Genomic DNA, 24,836 nt, shown 5'->3' on the forward strand with positions numbered 1-24,836 from the left:
GTTATTCCTCAAATTCAGTTAGCCAGGAATCAATTACTTCTTTTTAGACCCAAAGTAGGGACATATTTAGTATACACACGTTTTATATAGACTGGGAATAGAGTTACAGTAGGAAACTGGTCCTTACAGTTTTAGTGGGACTTTAAGAAGACCCAAAAGGGGGAATGCGGAAGAATAATTTTCGGGTAGCTTAGTATTCATTTTAAAGAAATAGCATAAAGGGTTAATAAATTTCAGAAATCTTTGCAGGCATATGAGGAAACCAAATAAAGGTCACGTGAACAACAAAATGTACTGAAAGATGTCTAAGAGATGACTAAGAAATCAGCAGATGCCCTATAAAACAACCAGAATAGACAGTTGTTACATGAACATTAAGGGTGGTGGCTCAACCCAAAGGTATACGAAGAACCAGAAAGTAATATAAGAGACTTTTATTTTATATGTCTTTTGGGTGTAAGCCAAAGAAGCAACCAGAGTAAAATTATGCATTGACTGACACTGTATGCACATTCAGTAGTTTATAAAATGAATCTCTATTCTTTGTTTCTTTGATCATTCTGACCATGCTGTAACAGACTGCTTATGAAGAATGCGCCCTTTAAGGCATTTGGCCAAGGAGTACTTAAAAGATACAATGAACAGCTTTTCTTCTGCTTGATTACTGATTTGTCCTGTTAGATGATGTTTCTTTCTTTAACACTAGAATTACCAAAGCCTACAAAAAAAACTTGTAAACCCGGCCCACCTTAAATCCTTTCGCACCTCTCCGTCAGCATCTTTTGTGTTGTAAATGTGTCGATAAGTGCAAGCAGCCTACTATCCCATCCTCCCACCACCCCAGAAACAGCAACAAGCTCTGTCAGCTCAAGTCTTGTTTATCTGGGAGTGAGTTACCAAGAGCTGTATAACGTAAATAATATATTGTTATTTGGAAAACATGCATTTCATGTGTGTTCTGTGTCTACAAAGATCTATGTAAGTGTAGCATGACAAAAATGTTAAACACATACCTAAAAGACTAACTTTTTCATGTTTTAATACAAACAACAAAATTTTGACATGAAGTGTATAATATGTGAAGACTGAAATCCAAATATCAAATAAGCACTTTCACAAAAGGTACAAGTATAACAAAACAAGTGCACTTTTATTCAAGACTATAACTGAAGAAAATGAAATCAGGTTAGTGCACATCATTGTTATGACTGCTTTGGTAGCACAGCGGTAAGAGCTGCTGACTCATAATCAGTAGGTTGTGGGTTTGAGCCTTGCCATGTCACAAAATAAACATTTTGAGTAGTGAGCTGCTCTTATTGTTATTATTATACAATAAAAACATACATTTGATTTGAGTCTGTAACAGCTGGTGTAAATGAATGGTGCTTGTAAAGGTTAGAATTTTTTTTATTATTATTATTCAGTTTTATTCTCTCAGACATGTTCACGCTCTCCCCGATCTGACACTGCTGTTTTCAAATAAAGATGTGCTATAGCAGAGGTGAACTCAGATGAGGACGAGGGTTGTACATCAGAGAAAGAGAACAGAAGCCCTCCCCACAAGAAATGTTCACTCACATGTAAGAACAACACAGCTGCACCAGGCGTAAAAGCAGCTTTCATCATTTATCTAATAGGAGTCCCCATTTCCTTGGCAGTATGTCACATACAGTAGTATATTTCAATAAAACTATAATCAAAATGGGTTTACATATTGAAAGGTGATGTGACTTGTTCAAGAGAAAACATCTCTTATCTCTTCTCTTAATTTCCAGGGATGTGCTGGCTGTCAGGAATATTTGGCCTTCGTTTTGGATTATGTTGTATATGGTTTGCCTCTGTCCGTGTTCTAAAAACAAAACAAAATGAACTCTGAAGCACCCCTGTGGTTCCTAATCAACTGTACTTTCAATACTTTTCTCACAAGAAGATAGTGTGTACTGTGACAACACCTCAACAAGTTCTGATCCACATCAGTACAGTATGTTATGTCACCAGAGGAAACTTCCCCACATACAATACCATGTCTAAAATAGCATTCATTGAGAAACTTTTTATTCTAAAGCTGCATTCCTCATCTCAACAGATGATGTATTTGACAAGCATAGTTGGGAAATCCATTAAGTATTTGCTGTGACATATTCCCATTCCTGTTTTATATGTGTGTTTCTGGAGAATGGAACAATCATGTTTAAGTATGAGCATGACTGTGGCTGTATAACAAACACCTACTCCCATCCATTCATCTCCTAAACCCGCTTATTCAGATCAGGGCTGCAAGGAAGCTGAAGCCTATTCCAGTAAGCATCTGGCACAGGGCCAGTGAATCTGCTCCTTCCTGTAGAGGATTAGAGACAGGCAGACCTTACTCTGATAGTAAGAAGCAGAAGGCAAAAAACAACCCGGCCTACTACTGGCTACTGTATGTTCATACACACAAATTATATTTAGGTTTGTCAGTCAAACATACAGCAGTGCCTTTACAGTAGATAGTCAGAGTCTATAGGGAATATATGCAACTTTAATAGAAAGGCACAATGTACAGTTTCTAAACTTTGAAGTGCATTGATGAAGCACATACATAAAATGCTTTAGGATGTACAATATATCTCTCTTTCTTGTCACTGGGAGAACTGTAATTTATCCAAATGTGTATACTGAAAACATGAAGAATAATAGCTGCAGAAAAAACAACCAATCTTTAAATCCCAAGGCTAAAATGAATATATTAGACAAATGAGGACCTTTGTTACGTTGCAATAATTGAAGGGGTAACTCCTTCAAGCATAACACTATATAACCTCAGTCAACTCTGGCTCTATATCTCTGGTGTCTTGTAAATTATACAAAGACATGTTTATGAGAATTATTGTGCTGGCTCTTTCAGTACAGAGTGAAGATCCCCCTTGCACATTATGGAGAAATCCTGATATTCCGCTTCTTTCACAGACTGGTGACTTCATGCTGGGAGGAATTTTTTCAATTCATAATAATATAATAGAATTGAAACCCATGCTTAAGTCAACACCTGAACCATTAAACTGTAAAGGGTGAGTACTTTGTATATCTATCCAACATACACAAGTATAATGTTTCATTATTAAACCATGACAAAAAAAAATCTATTTCAAAAAGTTTAAATTACAGAGAATATCAGTTTGCTGAAGCCATGATCTTTGCTATTGAAGAAATAAATAACCGGACAGATATTTTGCCTAAAGTGTCACTGGGATATAAGATTTATGATGCATGTGGTTCTGTTTCATTGGCAATCAAAGCTGCAATGGCACTAATGAGCGGAGCAGGAGAAGCAGAGTCATCAACTTTGCCGTGTTCTGAACAGTCTAGCATTCATGCAATCATAGGACAGTCTGGCTCTTCTCCAACTATTGGGATTGCAACAGTTGTTGGCCAATTTAACATACCAGTGGTAAGAAATACAGTATCATTATTATTGTTATTTTTGCCATTTTTATATTTTTTGCATTTGTAATTTATTATTCAGTTGGTTTTCAGTAAATCCTTTTCATACTTTTAATTCACATGAATTTCTATTTGTCAAAATACATGCTATTTTCATAGTATAGCTGCAATAGGTTTTTGGCATATAAATATATATTACATAGATTTACCAGAAATATGTAACAGTATTACATAATTATATAAATGTAATCAGTTGTTCTTACTAAAACAGTTGATATAAAAATTATTATATATTTATGTAGGTATATTGAATTTAATTTATATTTATGTTTTTTAGATCATTTAGATTCATTTGTTTGTTTTTCTTTCTTTGTTACTTACTTACTTTAATATTATTGCCTAATCTTATTTCTTTCTCTTTTCTTGTAATTTTCTCTGATATCTTGTAAAGCACTTTGAGCATCATTGTTTGTATGAAAATATGCTATATAAATAAATGTTGTTGTTGTTAACCGGTTTCATTTTCACAGATCAGTCATTTTGCTACTTGTGCTTGTCTCAGCAATAGGAAAGAGTTTCCCACTTTTTTCAGAACAATACCAAGTGATTATTTTCAAAGCAGAGCACTGGCACAACTTGTCAAGCATTTTGGATGGACCTGGGTGGGAACAATAAGAAGTGACAATGACTATGGCAATTCTGGCATGGCTACCTTTATAAAAGCAGCTGAACAGGAAGGTATCTGCATTGAATATTCAGAGGTTATTTACAGAACCAATCCAAGAGAGAATTTTCTTAGAACAGTCGAAGTAATTAAAATGGCTTCTTCAAAGACTATTGTAGCTTTTGCATCTTTTATAGACATGGATTTTTTAATGAAGGAACTGTTGCTTCAGAATGTTACTGGTTTACAATGGGTAGGCAGTGAGTCCTGGGTGTCTGCCAAAAATGTAGCAACTAAAGAAAACTACAGAATTTTTAAGGGGGCACTCGGTTTTTCAATTGCTAATGCATTAATGCCAGGACTAAGAGAATTTTTATTGTCAGTTCATCCATCTAGCACTCCAGGCAATACAGGTTTAATTAAATTTTGGGAAAATACATTTGATTGCAGTTTCAATAATGCAACCTCTAAAACCTGCACAGGATCGGAGAATCTCCAGCAAGTTAATAATCTGTACACTGATGTTTCTGAACTAAGAATTACATATAATGTGTATAAAGCTGTATATGCTGTAGCATATGCACTCCACGACCTTCTAGCTTGCCGGGATAATCAAGGACCATGCATGGCGAACCACAAAGATACATTGCCACTGCAGGTAATTGGTTTATCCTCTAATACTTACGTTTTTTTTTTCTATCCATAATTGCATCAAGCCATTGAACCTTTTCAATTATGCTTATATTTTAATTTTTACTTAATTTTTGTTACAAGAACCTGCTAAACCTGAATAAAAGTTAGAAATAATTTGTTTTAAATTCAGCTCTAGTTGTTGTATCAGTAAAGTTGTGTAAAATTTCAATTAATATAGTGCCATATATGGAAAACGTTACTTAGTGTGAATTAAAGTAGGAGCTTAAGAGATCTTTCCTTGATATCAGTTTAACAATGTTACGCAAACAAAAACTCATGAGCTGTTGGACTTAAAAGCATCTTTTTTTTCCTTTTAACTTTTACAATCACAATACTTTTAATATAATAGGCACTGCAATACCTGAAGAAGGTTAACTTCAGTATGATCAATGGTGAATATATCAATTTTGATATTAATGGAGATCCTCCTGCCAGATATGAATTGTTGAATTGGCAGCTTAATGTAAACGGAATCATAGAATTTATAACTATTGGATTTTATGATGCATCTTTACCAGAAGGAAAGCAGTTCATAATGAACAATAACAGCATTGTGTGGGCCAGCAATGAGGGCAAGGTGATCTACTTTACTATGTTGACATTTTATGAGCTTGTTTACTGTATACTTCAGAACTGTACGTCTTTTATTTTCTTATTTTCCTTTTTTTGTTTCTAGATTCCAAAATCGGTATGCAGTGAAAGTTGTCGTCCTGGTACACGTAAGGCTACACAGAAAGGGAAACCAGTCTGTTGTTTTGATTGCTTACCATGTGCAGAAGGAGAAATTAGCAATAGTACAGGTAATTATCAGAGTATGCAAATACATGAATTACTTTGTTATTCCTTTCTATAACCTGCTTTGTTTAGTACATGGCTAAGAGGACTTGGAATGTGTCTCAGCAGAATTGAGCATAATCCAGGTACTAGTCTTGGATGAAGTGTTAGTTGCAGGCTGCATAACTTGTATGGTAACTTTATGTATATAATTAGTCAAGTTGGGTGGCGCAATGTGTAGCGCTGCTGCCTCGCAATTAGGAGACCTAATGTGGAGACTCCCAGTGTGGAGTTTGCATGTTCTCTCCGTGTCTGTGTGGGTTTCCTCAGGGTATTCCCGTTTCCTCCCACAATCCAGACATGCAGGTTAGGTGCATTAGCGATTCTAAATTGTGTGTGGGTGTCTGTGCACCCTGCAGTGGGCTGGCACTTTGTCCGGGGTTTATTTCCTGCCTTGTGCCCTGGGATTGGCTCCAGCGGACCCCTGTGACCCTGTAGTTAACATATAGCGCTTTGGATAATGGATGGATGGATTAGTCAAGTTAAATATATTAGTGTATTGTGTTTTGATCCAAGGATATTGGCAAAAAGAGTCTTGTAATGTGGGAACCAAATGATTAAAGTGCAGGATAGTGTTTTTCCAATAGGTACAAAGCTGCAAAAAATGTGGGTTCCTGGTTCCACATCAGTTCATCACAAACATCCACTTACTGGAGAAGAACCCACCTTCGTTTTGGTTGTAATGTGCTGGGGAAGCCAAATGGATCATTGTCTAGGAGATACTGTAGTTTAGTCAGAATCTTTTTTTCACCTCTTCTTTAGAGTTTGTACTTTAAGCATCTGCAAAAAAAAGGTATAAATACATTCATAAATATTAAATTATACATAAATTGCTACAAAATTATGTTCCATTTGTCAGTGAAATAATATTGTCCAAATATTTCTTGAGTTGACTAGTTCACAATAATCAAATTAACTTTCACTTACAGATGCAATTCACTGCATGAAGTGTCCTTTGGAATACAGATCCAATGAAGAGAAAGACCAATGCATTTTGAAGGACGTTGAATTTTTGTCTTATGATGAAATAATGGGGATGATATTAATTATATTTGCTTTGTTAGGGGTTTTATTAACTTCAACGGTTACTGCTGTGTTTTTCAAGTTCAGAGATACTCCGATTGTGAAAGCTAATAATTCAGAACTAAGCTTTCTTCTTCTTTTTTCATTGACTCTGTGTTTTCTATGTTCACTTACATTTATTGGGGAGCCCACTCAGTGGTCCTGCATGTTACGACACACAGCTTTTGGGATCACATTTGTTCTTTGTATCTCGTGTGTTCTGGGGAAAACAATAGTTGTGCTTATGGCTTTTAGAGCAACAATGCCTGGCAGTAAAATAATGAAATATTTTGGACCAACTCAGCAGAGGCTAAGCGTTTTAACTTTTACACTTATACAGACCTTGATGTGTATTATTTGGTTAGTCAAATATCCTCCTTTTCCCCAAAAAAATATTAACTCTAATAAGGAAATAATCATTTTAGAATGTGATATGGGATCCACAGTAGCTTTTTATATTGTGTTAGGATATATTGGAGTGTTAGCGTTTGTGTGTTTTGCTCTGGCATTTTTTGCTCGGAAATTACCAGATAACTTTAATGAGGCAAAATTCATCACATTCAGCATGCTGGTTTTCTGTACTGTTTGGATCACTTTTATTCCATCTTATATCAGCTCTCCTGGAAAGTATACAGTAGCCGTAGAGGTATTTGCTATTCTCTCATCCAGTTTTGGCTTACTTCTTTGTATTTTTGTTCCAAAATGTTATATCATTCTGCTAAAACCAGAAAAAAATTTAAAAAAGCATGTAATGGGTAAAATGCAATCAAAATCACTGTGACATTCACATTTTAAAAGCTTCTATGAATGAACCTTCTAAATAACAGAGCCAATCTTAATTAACAAAATTGTGAAATTCATTTTTTTGCATTCAAATTAATCCTATGATACACATCAAGACAAATTAAATTTGACAAATATTCGGAACTGTTTTCTAATGTAACTAATAGTCTTTTAAAAACTGTTAAAATGAATATACATACCTGTATATATGTGTGTGTGTGTGTGTGTAAAATACAAACTCATTCACTCCCCCTTTCCCTCATTAACAAAAATACTATTTCTTGTTTAGTTAAAAAGCTTAAATGTGACATGACGGTAGATCTAGTTCAGCAGGTATCTACTAAGAAAAGACATTTCAATATATCAATATTTAGTGGTAAAAAAAACCCTAAAATAGAAAAACTAAATACCCCAAAATCTCAAAAATGCCTTAATGGATATGATTGAAATTTGGTATGAATGTTATAAAAGATATAAAATAGTAGTGTTGTAAACTCCAAGGGAGAAAACTGATCTTAGTGTCCTTTGAATTTCTAAAGGCGAAACGCTGTGTGCTCCTCGCTCTACATATTAATACAGCAGTGTAACACATAGGGAATTGCTACTTAGGTAGGTTCACTTCAGGTACTGCTTTACATATACAGTTACAGTACATCTGTGGACTTTAAATGGGAACTACATACAACTGAGAAAAAACACAAAAAGAAATACTATTCTTAAGTGAATGGTGTAAACAAATGAAAATCATTGACATCTAATAATGATAATAATATATATTCAAATTTCACATTATTCCTACTGATTATCCATTTCACTTCAACAGAATACAGTTTCCCGTAAAATTGTGCTATGAGATGACCATCAATAAAAGCCAAGTCACTGGAAACAGGAGGAATTGATCTAATACAAGAATGTTTTACTCATGGGTAACTGTGTATAGCATATTCAATAGTAGATAGCTCTAGTGACCTAATATTATTACTTAATATTTGACTGATGTCTTTATTCAAGATGACTTACAACATATGAGATACAATTGGTTGCATTTCTTTTGGTTTTCCATTTCACACAAAAGCAGGTGAAGTGACTTGCTCACAATCACACTGTGTTAGTAGAAGCATTTAAACCCACAAGCTCAAGGCATGAAGTCCAATGAAGTCTGGCAAATATTGTATATGGAAAAGCACTTAATTGGTTAAATTGTATACTTCTGATACACCAGATTAATTGATGCCATTATAACTGGCGTCCATTTACAACACAAACAGTAGAATATAATTTAACATGTTTATGTTTCTTTCAGTATAAAACACATTGTAAGAAAAGTTAAATTGTATGCTGCAACATTAGTTAACCATTACAGTTTAATAGAGTACACATTTCAAATTTAATTAATATTCATAACAATGAAAACACTTTAAATTACATTTTGGTTACATATATTTTTGACAGGAAGTTTAAACTATTGATCCAATGCAATATTTTTAAAACTGCACATCTACTTGTACTTCTTATTTTCAATAGAAAAAAGTAAGGATCTATTGTATGAAAATTATTGTTTAGAGTATCATTCATAGTTTTCATTGTCTGACAGCTGCATGCTGTACAAATTATATATACAAAGAATTGAAAATATTATTTTAAAAGTGCAAGTACATCTTCTAAACATTCAGATAGGGCTCTCCAGAAACAAATAAATGTGTAATAATAAAAGAATAAAACATCTTTGTGGTTTGTTTTTAAAAACAAATCAATGAAAGCTTTTTTTTATTGGATACTATTCTGTTTTTTACATGTGTAAATGCTGTTTTACAGTGCATGAATAATGAGTGTATATGTCAAAATAACCAATTGAAATGTTAATTTATTATGAATGAAAGCTTATTAAACTGCTGTAAGTCTGTTTTCTCATTTGTTTTCTCATTTATTTTCTTTGAGCAATGATATCTGCATTATCTTGACAGCACTAACTCTCAGCTGAGATATTATTCCGACAGGGTTTATTACAATGCTTGAATAATTAACTTGGGAGTTTAGTCTGTCTTCCAGGGACATCAGCTTTAACAGTTTGTCCAACAGGAGTTCATATTTCCTTGGCCATTTGTCATACAGGAACTCAATACCGCATTTCTATAGAGTGTATTGAAAGGAGAACTGACTTAAGACCAAACAGTCAGTGGCGACAATAAACAAAAAAAGAAATACTGTACTTGAGTGAATAGTGCAAAACAAATGAAAATCGTAAACATCTAATAATGATAATAATATATACTTAAATTTCACATTATTCTTAATGATTACCAACTTCAATTCAAAGTAATACACCTTCTTGTAAAATTGTGTTGTGCATTGACCATTAAAAAAAGTCAAGTCACTAGGAAAAACAGGAATTAATCTAATGTAAGAATGTTTTACTCATGGAGAATTGTGTATAGCATGTTCAAGAGTAATCAGTTCCACTGACCTAATAATATTATTACTTATTATTTGTCTGATGATTTTATCCAAGATGACTTACATTTGAGATACAATTAGTTACATTTTTTTTTTTCTTTTCCAACTGGAGCACAGTAAAGTTAAGTGACTTGCTCATAGTCACACAGTGTCAGTAGCAGGATCTGAACCCACAACCTTAGTGTTTGAAGTCCAAATTCCAAAGCTTTAACAACTACAACACCCTGCCTGCCAATATTATCAGCCCTTAGTAAAAAAAAAAAAAAAACATAGTAACATAGTGCTTCTAATACAGTGATCCCTCCTTGATCGCAGGGGTTGCGTTCCAGAACCTCCCGCAAAAGGTGAAAATCCGCAAAGAAAAACCATATGTTTATATTGTTAATTTTATATTGTCACGCTTGGGTCACAGATTTGTACAGAAACACAGGAGGTTGTAGAGACAGTGACTTTAAAACACTGCAAACAAACATTTGTCTCTGTTTCAAAAGTTTAAATTGTGCTCCATGACAAGACAGAGATGACAGTTCCGTCTCACAATTAAAAGAATTCAAACATATCTTCCTCTTCAAAGGAGTGCGCATCAGGAGCGGAGAAAGTCAGAGAGAAAGAAGCAAACAATCAAAAATCAATACATGCTGTTCGGACTTTTAAGTATGCAAAGCACCGCAATAAAGCAGCCGCAAGAAAGGGAGCAATATGAAGGTTGTCTTTCAGCATTTTTCAGAGGAGCGTCCGTATCCTCTAGGCCAGTGTGCAAATAGTCCCTCCGTCAGGAGCAGAGAATGTCATAGAGAGAGAGAAAGAGACAGAGAGAGAAAAGCAAACAATTAAAAATCAATACATGCTGTTCGGGCTTTTAAGTATGCGAAGCATCCCGCGGGATGCATATCATATATCATTGAGGAGTTTTATTTAATACGTAATACATGCTCTGACTGGGTAGCTTCTCAGCCATCCGCCAATAGCATCCCTTGTATGAAATCAACTGGGCAAACCAACTGAGGAAGCATGTACCATAAATTATAAGACCCATTGTCCGCAGAAATCCGCGAACCAGCGAAAAATCTGTGATATATATTTAGATATGCTCACATATAAAATCTGCAATTGAGTGAAGCCGCGAAAGTGGAAGCGCGATATAGCAAGAGATCACTGTATATCCAATTAAATGACGGCAATATAACTGGCGCCTATTATTTTACAAAATTTGCCAGGCAAAGCACGGTCACACAGCTAGTTATAATACATAAGCCAGACTTTTTGTGATCCTTAGTGTTGAGTTTATATAAGACTAGCAAAATACCCGCGCTTCGCAGTGGTAAAGTACTGCCTTAAAATTTTTATTAAGAAGAAAATTAAACCTTTTTAAACTGAGGGAAAATATACCAATAATTATTTGTTAAGGATCTCTTTGTATACCACATTGTGAGTTCGGCCCTCCGGTTATAATATAACCAAGCTGTGCGCTGAGCCTACACCTGAGCATGCAACGTACAGTTGGCCATGTGAACAGTAATCTTGTTTCAAATCTCACAGCTTGGATTGCTGCTGTCATAATCGGTTTGAGTTTCATGGTTTGTTTCAATTACAACAGTATTTGCAGGACTTGTGTTGAAGTAACATTCGGCATCTGTCAAGCGTTGTAAGCATACAACCGGTTTCATCGATAACTTCACATCCAGCTTTTGAGAGTTTAAACATTCATAAACATCAAAGTGTCCACTACTGAAATCGTCACCTGTGAGTCTAAGATGTTTAAGAGGCACTGGCAGTTGTTGAAAGGTGTAAAATATTTGGCCATTTCGGTACACTTGAAAGCAACAACCGAACAATTCACCGGCAGCCATCAACTCACATGCAGAATCATAGGTGAAGGGCTTAAGCATTTCACTCTTATAGTGCTTCTGTGTAGTATAATTATCTCCTGTACTATCATCAGTCCACATCTTGAACCTGTCCCAGTCATTCAATACATAAGACACAATGTTCCTCCGGATATCAAGAGTGAGCCTGATATGGCCGTGCAATATGTAACACAGAGAATGGAAAAGGTAGGTGCCATCTCCGGGCATGGAAACCACTCGGTAAGTGACAGTTCTTTGATCGATGGTGATCACCTCGATAGACATGTTAATGGGAGTACGGTTGGAATGATAAAGGAAATGGGTACCTGAACAATGTAAAGTAAGTCTAAAATGCCTAAACAATAACTATAATCGTAATAAACGAACAATAAAACAGCGGAGAAGCCATAGATTAAATAAAAAGGCTGTAGTTATCAGCAGGGAGACGTGAATCCCGTGGCGAAGCAAGGAAGGGAATGTAGAGACCGGAGCAACGGACGGCCTTATATAGGCAGGCAGCCAACAATGTGGGAGGCGTTGGGATGGGGACCCAACGCCGCCTCACACGGTGACCGAGCTGCAGGCTATGGACGTATATATGTACGTAAGTAGGATTCAGTTAGCACTGGTAACCAAATTTCCAAAAAAAACAGGAAGTAATGTAAAATAATCACTTCACTGTGCAGATTTTTAAAATGAACTCAGGCATCTGTCAATACAAAAGTCAGGTCCACATCAAAGTGAGACACCATCCTTGGTGGTCACTCTGCTTTCATATGGTATGGACCACAAGGGGTGGTTTCTCCATGCTGTGAGGGAAGGAAACAAATGTGTTAACAGCAGCACCTCCTCTCGTCCTGAGGTTGTACTATTTACTTTAGCTGAGCCCAGAATGTCACACTCTGATGCACAAGTGTGGCAACATTTTTATGGAATATTAATATATTACAAACTTGTTTTATGAACAACCTCTTCCATTTCTTCAAAGCTTCAAGAATGCAGGCAGAGACTTTCAGAGAAGAGAATAAATAGTAGCCTCATGCTTTTTTTCACTATATAAAAAATTAGTGTAACAAATTTCCAATTTCTGCACTGATAATAAAAACCCTGAGAAACAACAGCTTTCTTAAATATGACAGAACTCTAGTTAAAAGAAGAAAGAATATTTGTAATACATAAAGAAAATAAGTCAACCATTGTCAGATCTGGTAGAAACTTTGCTTTTGCGTTGCAGGTGGAATACACTAATTTGGGGAGAAGCTTTATCCAAAATTAGTCAACAAAAGAATGTGTACCAATGTCAACATTAAGCTCAAAACCAATAAACAGTGAATAATTTTAGTCATGCCAGAGAAGAAGTTACTTCTGCATGGAGTACGTGTTTAAACCAAGGAAAAAGCAAGTTCCTGACACCCACTTCGAAACAGCCATGCTATAACAATTGCTGCAACACACAAATGGGAAAAAGGTGAGGCCTTCAGAAAAGACCAAATACAGGCCAGAATCCTAACTGGACTATCCCAAAAAAAGGCCTTACCCTGACCTTTGGAAATTGGGAGGCTTCAAGCTTGTCTAGGCCTCAAAATAGAGAACCGACTTTTAAAGTCCAAAATGCAAAAGACAACCTTAAATATCTCAAATTATGTCTCACATGTGGGGGTACCGAACAGAGACAAGTCCCACCACAATCTTCATATATTAACAAACTTCACAAATAACAAAACATTAAGAAAGAAGGGCAAAGTGTATTGCCTGAAACATGATCGTCAGGAAACAGGTCCCAATACAAACACAAATAGTATCAGAAGTCATAAAAACCATTTAATACAAAGTAGGAAACAATCATAATGATACTCAACAAAACAATAAGCTATTTCACAATGAACAGTAAGGGACTGAATTTCCCATAAGGCTTTATAGGGCTGAAAGCAATCACTAAATGATGATGGACAGGTGGCCACTTGCCTTGAGAAACCACCCACAAAATATGGAAACATTAGAGAACATATTCTCCCATGCAGAAACTGCAAAAAAAGGATACAATTTAACAGAAATACTATAAAATAAAAGAAAACAATGATAATTAATGAAAAAACACAAAGAAGACAAAAATCATTTTAAACAGGAGCAAGGTAAAAAGCCGTAGCTAGACCAACACTTAACATCTTCATCATCACATCCAGGGGCAAACATCTTAAATTGTATGGATCGCCTATTTAAAATCATAATTAGTTAATATTATGGGTGAATACAAAGATGAAGCAGCAACAAGATAAAGTCTGAATTCAGCATGCTGTTCATCATTGAATGGGAGCTGGATTTTTGCAAAAGGGCTACACCAATCAACCGCAACATTAAAAGTACATGTATAGTATTGTGTAGGTCTCCCACATGCTGGCAAAACAGCTCTGACTTGTTGAGGCATGGATTCCACGAGACCTCTGAAGGTGTCCTGTGGTTTTTGGCACCAAGATATTAGCAAATCCTTTTAAGTCCTGTAAGTTGTGCAGTGGGGTCTTCATGGATCACACTTTTCCAACACATTCCAGTGAGAAGTCAAGCAAAATGACACCTTTTATTGGCTAACTAAAAAGATCACAATATGCAAGCTTTCGCGGCAACTCAGGCCCCTTCTTCAGGCAAGATGTAATAATTATCCAAAGGTGGATGGGTAGCTTAAGCCATCTTATTGTAAATACTATTAGCCCTTATTACCTCAGGCTTGAGCCTGAAAGGCTTTAGGAATCAGAGTGACCTTTGCAACTTGAGATAATACAAATTATTACCGTTCTCAGGCACTTGATGAAATATCCAGTATTTCATGCTTGTCCCTGTTGACTGTTTTTTTTTTTTTTGTACTTTTAAACTGCAAAGATGCCATTTCACAATTTAGTAAGGTCATACATTATACAAGTTGTGTCGTTCCAGTACAGTAAGACGTCAAAAAATTTACAGAGCTTGTTCTGCTCTGTCTTCAAAGTATTAAAGTTAATTCTTAAGTCCGGAAAACTTAGAATGGTTTCATTGCCATTTTGTTCATTGGCAAAGTTTTTAATCTCCTGGACAACTGGCCAGAATCAACTACTGGAAGCATTTTTGTAAGCAGGCAAGTTAATATCCTGTTTAAGTATATTATTATTGGCATTGGAACAGAAATATTCAATGGAAAAAGCATAAGGGGTGAATGCCGGACAGCAGCTAATGCACTGCCATAGCCCAGTGCGCATCATGTGAACACCTGCCCCCTCCAATTCCCACTGTTTGATATTTTTACGATGTTAAAAGGCAGTGAATATGTGGGTCTTGTTATTCATTAGCAAAAAAGAGACATTATTTGTTATGCAAGTTTATGTAAACTTTGGAGAAATCTGCATACATTTAGGAAAATTCTGTTGAATTTTCATGCTAAAAATACCACTGATAATGTTTTCTATTCTGCTTATTCTATTTCAGAGGTATTAATATATATCTCGGCAATATTGGGCACGAGAGGAAGTCTGTTAAGTGTAACACTCCATCACAGAGCTCCCTTATGCACACACGCACGCAGGGCTTATTTATAATTGCCACTCAACATAACAAACACAATTTTGGGAGAAAAACTGGAGCAGCTAAACAAAAATCCACACACCTCACAACAGTCACAATGCACTGGGTCCAAACTCAGGATTGATCTTAACCATGTTGCTCCCTTCAGAAGATATATTTCTAATTAAATATCCTGTTTTATAATTACTAATAATGCAGAGTTTCTTTGTGTCTTGACCCTTTTACTGGTTCTAACTAGCTTTATTTCTGTTTGGAATGTAGAATTTCTCCTATTGTACACATTCTTCCTTCATGGACTCCACTTTCCCTTAGCTTGCTAGCTAGACTGGCAATTCTAAAGTACTCCAGCATGGTGATGCCACAAACTAACATATTTCCAGGTAAATGTTTCTTTTATACTGCAAAACATTTTTTCTCTGCTTCCTTTGGTGTAGCTAGGTGTGGCCCAAACAATGATTTAAGGCAATATGAACCACAGAAAATGAGAAAACCTGGTAATCATAATTTTAATGTTACAAATCATTTATTATAACACATGTAACCCTAACCAAAAGTCATAAGGACACGATCATCTTAATTCTGACCCTTAAAGTTAATCCTAACCCTAAAGTTAAATTAACTCTTAAGTAGACGAAAAGAGAAATTTAACCCCATTCCTAATCATAACTTTAAAATCATTTATTATAACACATCTATCCTTATACCAAAATTCTTAAAGACATGAACACCTTAATTCTAATCCTAAAGTTCAACTACCCCATAGCACATAATAAGGGAATAAAATCCTAATCTTAACCCCATTTTAATTAAGTAATACTTTATCATAAAAATAGTATCCCATAAATATAATTATGCAATCATTTCAAATGAAATCATTCAGTGCAGAAAAGGATAATCACAGCAATGGCATAGCAAATTTGAAAATACAGTAACAGATTTTTTACCATTATCAGGAATTTTCCTGAGCGAAGCCGTGTAACTCAGCTAGTAAAAAAAAAAATTGAAATGCTTTTGTGAAATACAAACTAAAATAAAATTAAAATTTATTATAGAGTCTAAAACTAAACAGAACTTCTAAGTCAGATCAGAATTAATATAGAAATAAAAACTAGTATAAAAAGGCCAAATTATAATACTATAATTATAATAATTATAATGGATTTTCTATCCATATTGCTAACCACAACTGCCTTCTGAGCTTGAGAATATATTTCTGGTGTGACACCTTGTTATTCCCATTAGAAAGCAGACCAATATCCATTAAAATATACTATAGTCACTGTATAGTATGAAATATACAGTACTATAGTTACAGACCACAACTGAAGACTGAAACAAGAATGAAAAATTCATCCACTTTTTCTGTTATAAAATTAAAAAAATAAATATCTCAACTAATACCACTTCATCTTCGTTTTATATTTTTCTGTCTCCCTTTTTCATCCAGCTCCTTTACTAAATTTTCATCAGTTACATCTACATTTATTAATATATGCTCTGTAAGATGAAGCCTGCTACCTGTGTATCTCATCCCCACCACACTTGCCTTCATGCCATAATTCTAAATCCTACCACAATTCTAAATACTACCACTTGATCTGTGCCAGCAACTTTGAAAATCACTTCTGTAACCCCAACATTAAAAAAGTCTTGTTTTGATGCTGATTAATTTTCAGACTCTCACATTCTTTTCTGTGTAAACTTCTTGAGCATGTTGTACCCTCCCAGCTCAACATATGGTACAAAATATGGAACAGAGATATATGTATTTAACTTTCTTTAAAAGATAACATTTATTCCCAATAATACAATGTATAATCATGTATATATTCATTTTCAGGCCATTGAGAAGCCAAGGGACATCACAGCCAAGTGGGAGAATGCTGACAACCAGATATCCCATCCAGAGGGAATGTCGACAGCAGGAGAAGGTACTTCTGACTTGGTGCTGGATCCTCATCATAATAAATACTCACATATTTACATATTCATAGAATTCTTGTCAGATATAGGAAACTACCAGATGGGCTGTGTGCCAAAATAACATCTTCTACTGTTGTCACCATTGATGGCTTTTGCAGATTGTGGCTCTGTTTTGGTTTATCAGACATCAGCACTTTTAACACTAGAATTACCAGAGCCTACGAAAAAACTCGTAATTCCGTCCCACCTTAAACTGCTTCTTAAATCCCTTCACACCTCTCTGCCAGCGCCCTTTGTCTTCTAAATGTGCTGATAAAGAGAAGCCGGCTATTCCATCCCCCCACCAATTTAGAACGTGCACGAACTTCTCTCAGCTCAGGCCTTGATTGAGTATCTGGGAGTGAAGTGGAGTTTTAGAGCGGAAATAATAGATCGTTGTTTGGAACACACGCATTTCATGTCTGTTCCGTTTCTACAGTAATCTGTGTCAACACATTGTTAAAACAGAAACTTTTTTATATTCTAGTAGTAGATGACAAAATGTAGGCATAAACTGTATAATGTATGAAGCCTGAAGTCCAAATAGCAAAGAAACATTTTCACAAGAATAGCACAATTGCACTTTTATTCAAACATATAACTGCAGAAACAAAAAGCCGCCTTAACATGCGACATTGACACCAGTTTACTGTAACTGACTCCGTGGCTCAATAGACTCAGCCCCCGCTTGGGAATCAAGGGATCGCCGGTTTGATCCTGCGCCGCTCTGTTTTGAGAAGTAAACTGCTCTTGTCTTACTGTTTTAGAATAAAAGCATACATTTAATTTCAGTCTGTAACAGCCGGTGCAGTTTATGATCCTTGTAAAGGTTAGCTTTTTTTTTTTTTATTCACTTTTCACTCTCTCAGTCGCGTTCAGAATCAATCCATACAACCCCATCTGACACGGCTGTTTTCACTAAAGACGCGCTATAGCTCTGCGTTGTACCACGATGCATACTAACGCCCCCCCACCCGGTTCTGACACACAAACGCTGGCGAAGCTGCCTTCTTCGTATCTCACCGTCACTTGATTTTCTTTTTATTCAGTTTTATTGAGTGTTCCTGCCAGTCCCGCATGTTGCTGTATGCTTTTTCTTTTGTACTACAGGACATGCAGAGGAAAGAATGGTAAAGACCAGTAACTTCGGCGCTATATGCAATCATCAGACACTCCCCATCTGCCCGTGTCGTTCAAGCACAGGAACATATATTGGTGTAAAAGTATAACAAAAGTGCACTTTTATTCAAGTGCACTTTTTCCATCGCCTTTTCCTGTAAGAAGCAGTGTACACACTTCTCTCTATGCTGTGGTTTCTATTACACACCTGAAAGAAAGAGACAATATATGTGAAAATACAATCGCACTAATGCAATATTATTTGAAAACGAACAGCGTCAGATCGGTTGTGAATTTATGCAGGAACTGGAAATTCTCTGATGCGGGACCTTCCCCCAGGGAAGAAAGTACAGTGTCAGGTGCTCATTCAGTGTAATAGAAACCATAGCACAGAGAGGTGTGTACACAGCAACAAGTACACGTGTCGTAAATGTAGGAAGGACGGTCCTTGGGTGTGTGGGAACTGTTAATATTTGAATGTGATGATTTCATATAGCACGGAATGAAAATCTGCACTTCTTAGCATTGCACCATGCAAGCTGTCGTATCAATCGCCTACTGTAACTTGCTTTCTTTTTTCTTCGGTTATACAGGTAGTTTTGAATAAAAGTGCACTTGTTTTGTTTGCGAAATGAAGAGTCTGCGTGCACTTTTCGTGGCATTACACGTGTATTTTTTGAGCATGCCAGTTTGAGCAGTATAAAAAGTATTGAAAAGTATAACAAAACAACGGGCAGATGGGGAGTGTCTGATGATTGCATATAGCGCCGAACTTACTGCTCTTTACTATTCTCTCCTCTGCGTGCCCTGGAGTACAAAAGAAACAGAATACAGACGCGCTATAGCTCTGCGTTGTACCACGATGCATACTAACGCACCAAGGTTCTGACACACAGACGCTGGCGAAGCTGCCTTCTTCGTATCTCACCGTCACTTGATTTTCTTTTTATTCAGTTTTATTGAGTGTTCCTGCCAGTCCCCGCATGTTGCTGTATGCTGGATAGAAAGAAGTGTGTACACTGCTTCTTACAGGAAAAGGCGATGGAAAAAGTGCACTTGAATAAAAGTGCACTTTTGTTATACTTTTACACCAATATATGTTTCCTGTGCTTGAACGACACGGGCAGATGGGGAGTGTCTGATGATTGCATATAGCGCCGAAGTTACTGGTCTTTACCATTCTTTCCTCTGCATGTCCTGTAGTACAAAAGAAAAAGCATACAGCAACATGCGGGGACTGGCAGGAACACTCAATAAAACGAAAATCAAGTGACGGTGAGATACGAAGAAGGAAGCTTCGCCAGCGTTTGTGTGTCAGAACCGGGTGGGGGGGCGTTAGTATGCATCGTGTACAACGCAGAGCTATAGCGCGTCTTTAGTGAAAACAGCCGTGTCAGATGGGGTTGTATGGATTGATTCTGAACGCGACTGAGAGAGTGAAAAGTGAATAAAAAAAGCTAACCTTTACAAGGATCATAAACTGCACCGGCTGTTACAGACTGAAATTAAATGTATGCTTTTATTCTAAAACAGTAAGACAAGAGCAGTTTACTTCTCAAAACGGAGCGGCGCAGGATCAAACCGGCGATCCCTTGATTCCCAAGCGGGGGGCTGAGTCTATTGAGCCACAGAGTCAGTTACAGTAAACTGGTGTCAATGTCGCATGTTAAGGCGGCTTTTTGTTTCTGCAGTTATATGTTTGAATAAAAGTGCAATTGTGCTATTCTTGTGAAAATGTTTCTTTGCTATTTGGACTTCAGGCTTCATACATTATATAGTTTATGCCTACATTTTGTCATCTACTACTAGAATATAAAAAAGTTTCTGTTTTAACAATGTGTTGACACAGATTACTGTAGAAACGGAACAGACATGAAATGCGTGTGTTCCAAACAACGATCTATTATTTCCACTCTAAAACTCCACTTCACTCCCAGATACTCAATCAAGGCATGAGCTGAGAGAAGTTCGTGCACGTTCTAAATTGGTGGGGGGATGGAATAGCCGGCTGCTCCAAGCTTCTCTTTATCAGCACATTTAGAAGACAAAGGGCGCTGGCGGAGAGGTGTGAAGGGATTTAAGAAGCAGTTTAAGGTGGGACGGAATTACGAGTTTTTTCGTAGGCTCTGGTAATTCTAGTGTTAAAATAACCTGCTTGTGTGTGTTTCATATGTTTTTTTTCCATCTCTCTTGCCTGCCCTCCACTTATCATTTGTCCATTTCCCTGGCATTCTCTCCCTCCCAGTTTAATTGTATGGCTTTGAAATAAATTTCACAGATTATATGGGCACAAAATAACCTTATTGTTGCAGTGTAACTAATAAATTGCTTATGGCATCAAACTCTGGGCAAACCAGTACATTAATTCTGTTAGACCTTAGTCAGGCATGGACTATGGAGAATATATTTGAGGCATTCATTTTAAATAATAAAACAGATTCCAACACAATTTTAGTGCTAGTCTACAGACCACCAGGGCCATATTCATTGTTCATGACTGAATTTAGCAACCTTTTATCTGATTTGGCTATAAATTATGATCACATAGTACTGATGGGGGATTTTAATGTACACATTGATGTGGAAACTGACACTTTTAGCAAATGTTACTTATTTGTTAAATTCAGTAGGATATTGTCAGAATGTCAAAGGTCCAACTCATAATCATAACCACACATTAGATTTAATTATAACTTACAAAGTTGAAATTCAAAATTTAAATATGACTCCATTAAACAAAGTTATTTCAGATCGTAACTTTAATTACATTTAATTTAGTCCTGCCCTTGCCAACGCACTCACAGATTAAAACAAAGATAGTGCAACATCTAGATTGCAATTCTGCTTCAAAATTTATAGATACTTTGAGTAAGTCGAGTGTAATTGTGGAAAACCATTTAGATCAGTTAACATCAAATGTAAACATGGAAAACAATTTAGATCAGTTAACATCAAATTATAATGTGACCTTGAGAGATGCTCTGGACACAGTGGCTCCTCTAAAAACAAAAGTGATCAAAGCACATAGAAACTCTCCCTGGTTTAATGAAAACACTCCACCTCTTAAATTAGAGTGTCGAAAACTGGAGCGCAGATGGAGAAAAACAAAGCTACATGTCTTTCTAATTGCATGGACAGAGAGTGTTAAAAAATATTTTAAAAAAACTCTCTTTAAAGCTCGCTCAGAATGCTATTCTACAGTAACAGATAGTAATAATAAAATCCTCGGGTACTGTTTAGAACAGTTGCTAAATTAACAAATGGGAATTCAGATATACAGTGCAAAATACCAACAGATATTAGCAGTACAGACTTTATCAACTTCTTCAATGAGACAATTAAAACTATAAGATCCCAGATCTCAGCATCACAGTACAAACTGCATACTAGATTAGCAGACGCTGCCTCACATTGCATTCAGCACTTTAGTAATTTTAATCCTGTAACTGAGCAGGAAATCTTAACTTTAATTTCTAAAATGAAGCCCATTACTTGTTCCCTAGATTCAATGCCAACAAAACTAGTAAAAAGTGCAATGGATGTTCTTGCAGCGCCTATTCTAACCATTATCAGTAGTTCATTATTGCATGGCACAGTACCTGATGCACTAAAAGTGTCAGTCATTAAACCATTACTTAAAACGTCAGACCTAGACCTACACATACTAAATAATTATAGGCCTATTTCAAATTTACCCTTTCTCTCTAAAATACTAGAAAAAGTAGTCGCCAATCAGCTTCAGTCACACCTTACACATTACAATTTATTTGAGAAATTCCAACCTGGTTTCCGCAGTGGACATAGTACAGAAACGGCACTAACGCGGGTTGTAAATGACATTCTGATATCCTCTGATGAAGGAAACTCCACTGTAATTATGTTGTTAGATTTAAGTGCAGCATTTGACACCACTAACCATTCTATTTTAATGCACAGGCTAGAAATTGATGTTGGGCTTACAGGCACTTCCATCATTATACAGAGAAGTGAGATATGGTGTCCCGAAGGACTCAGTACTGGGACCTTTACTATTTTCAATTTACATGCTTCCACTGGGATCTATCATTAGAATTAACATAACATAATGTTAATTTTCACTCGTATGCAAATGACACCCAGTTATACCTTTCATTTAGATCAAATGAAGTTTCTCCGATGTTGTCTTTAAATAGTTGTGTTAGTGAATTAAAGGAATGGATTGATGAGAACTACTTGTCTTTAAACACAGATAAAACAGAGATATTAATTGTTGGAGGGAATGACGCTGACCACAACAATATTCTGTCATCATTTAACTCAGTTGGAATCACCATTAATTTTACTGAATCAGCCTGCAATCTATTAGTTATCTTTGATACTAGCATGTCATTTAAAGCGCATATTACAAAGTTGTCCAAATGATGTTTCTTCCAACTTAAAAATGTTGGGAAATTAAGATGCTTTCTAAATAAACAGGATTGTGAGAAATTAACTCATGCATTTATTTCTAGTAGGATTGACTACTACAATGCGGTGTTCACTGGATGTTCAAATTTTTCTTTATACAGCCTCCAGTTAATCCAAAATGCTGCTGCAAGAATGACTGTATTTACTCATATACCACGCACCCTCGTGTAAGACGCACACCCTAATTTTTACAAAGAAAATTGCGAAAATCGTTTTGCCCCATGTACGATGCATGTTGTGATTGTACAGGAAGCGTTTAGAGTGAGTGAGTGCGCAAGCAAACGAGCAAGAGAGAGAGAGAGAGGGAGAGCGCGAGCAAGCGATTGAGAGAGAGAGAGTGCGAGCAAGAGAGAGAGAGAGAGCACAAGTGCGAGAGCAAGAGAGAAAGTGAGCGAGTGAGTTCAAGCAGAAGAAGTAAACATTACAGAATTACATTTCCTTGTGTATGATGCGCACCTGATTTTCTACTGCTAATTTTTGAGAAAAAATGTGCGCGTCGTACACGCGTAAATACAGTATTACAAGAACAAGAAACTACGAACACATAACTCCAGTTCTTAAATCCTTTACACTGGCTCCCAGTTTGGGGCAGATTTCAAAATCCTCCTTTTAACATATAAAGTATTAAATAGCCAAGGTTCGGCTTACTTGTCTGACCTTATCATGACTTACAAACCAGAGCACAAATTAAGATCTCAAGATGCCGGTCTGCTTATGATTCCAAGGATTAATAAAATAACAGTGGGAGGTTGAGCTTTTAGTTACAGGGTCCCTAAACTGTGGTATGGTCTGCCTGCTACAATAAGAGATGCCCCTTCGGTCTCGGCTTTTAAATCCCAGCTGAAGACTCACTACTTTGATTTAGCATATCCTGACTAGAGCTGCTGATTAACTGTACAGACTGCATCTCTGTTGTTAGTCATTAGCACTAAAACATAGTAACATGATAGTTATAATTGGATACTAACCCTCACCTATTCTGTTTCTCTTCTCGATACTCAAATGTGGCACTTGGTGCCATGGCCCACCTGCCAAGTTGTTTTGCCTGCCTAAGGTAAAGTCATCCCTGATGGAGGATCACAGGCATCGTGAGAAAGAGGGGTCCTTTAATCGGATTAGCGCTATTTCAGCTGTAGAATGGCCAAATGGGGGAGGCAGCTTGATGGTTAAGGTATTCAGGACTCTAAACAAATCCAAATCATATTATGTGACATCATCTACTATTAAATTCTGCTCCATACTTCTAAAATTTTTATTTTTATACTGAATTGTTCTGTGTATTGTATTGTATTGGCCCCTTCTTTTTGACACCCACTGCATGCCCAACCTACCTGGAAAAGGGTCTCTCTTTGAACTGCTTTTCCCAAGGTTTCTTCCATTTTTTTCCATACAAGGGTTTTTTTGGGAGTTTTTTCTTGTATTCTTAGAGAGCCAAGGCTGGGGCGCTGTCAAGAGGCAGGGCCTGTTAAAGCCCATTGCAGCACTTCTTGTGTGATTTTGAGCTATACAAAAATACATTGTATTGTATTGTATTCTGGGTATCTCTGGGACTGCACTGAAATTGTTTAAGTCCTACCTGATTGATAGGCAAGATTCTGTTAGTCTTGTCAAGAGCAGTTTCAGCTCAGTGCTGGTCACACAGGAAGTTGTGCCCAGAATTAAACTGTGTTCTGTGGGTGAGAACCTTCAGCTCTATAGAACCCAGATTTTGGAACAACACCCCTAAATGAATGAGATTTTTTTTTTCACATAGAAAACCTGACCTACTTTTGTGCAACATCTGTCACCAAAATAATGTCCTCCACAACATATAATACCATGTCTACTTGGTCTCAACAATTAATACATATAAAGTACATAATTGATGATACAATGCAATACTGCACACAGTCCCGTCTTATAGGTGCCTTACTGGAGAATGGAATGTTCACATTTAAGTGTGACCATAATCAGGGCTGCACAACAGAATCCTAACTTTCTAAACTTGTTCTTTCCTGTTA

At 36.4% G+C, this 24,836-nt stretch overlaps 1 protein-coding gene across 1 annotated transcript; it reads left to right on the forward strand.

Annotated features, from left to right (window-relative positions):
* Positions 1-2,853: 2,853 nt before the first annotated feature.
* Positions 2,854-7,457, forward strand: LOC120533396 (extracellular calcium-sensing receptor-like). Its single transcript, XM_039760293.1, has 6 exons — positions 2,854-3,050; positions 3,136-3,430; positions 3,954-4,745; positions 5,130-5,357; positions 5,457-5,580; positions 6,544-7,457. Exons 1-6 carry the CDS (start codon positions 2,854-2,856, stop codon positions 7,455-7,457), a joined length of 2,550 nt encoding a protein of 849 aa, XP_039616227.1.
* The last annotated feature ends 17,379 nt before the right edge of the window (positions 7,458-24,836 follow it).

This window comes from Polypterus senegalus, chromosome 1 (assembly GCF_016835505.1).
Source record: "Polypterus senegalus isolate Bchr_013 chromosome 1, ASM1683550v1, whole genome shotgun sequence".
Lineage (NCBI taxonomy): Eukaryota > Metazoa > Chordata > Cladistia > Polypteriformes > Polypteridae > Polypterus > Polypterus senegalus.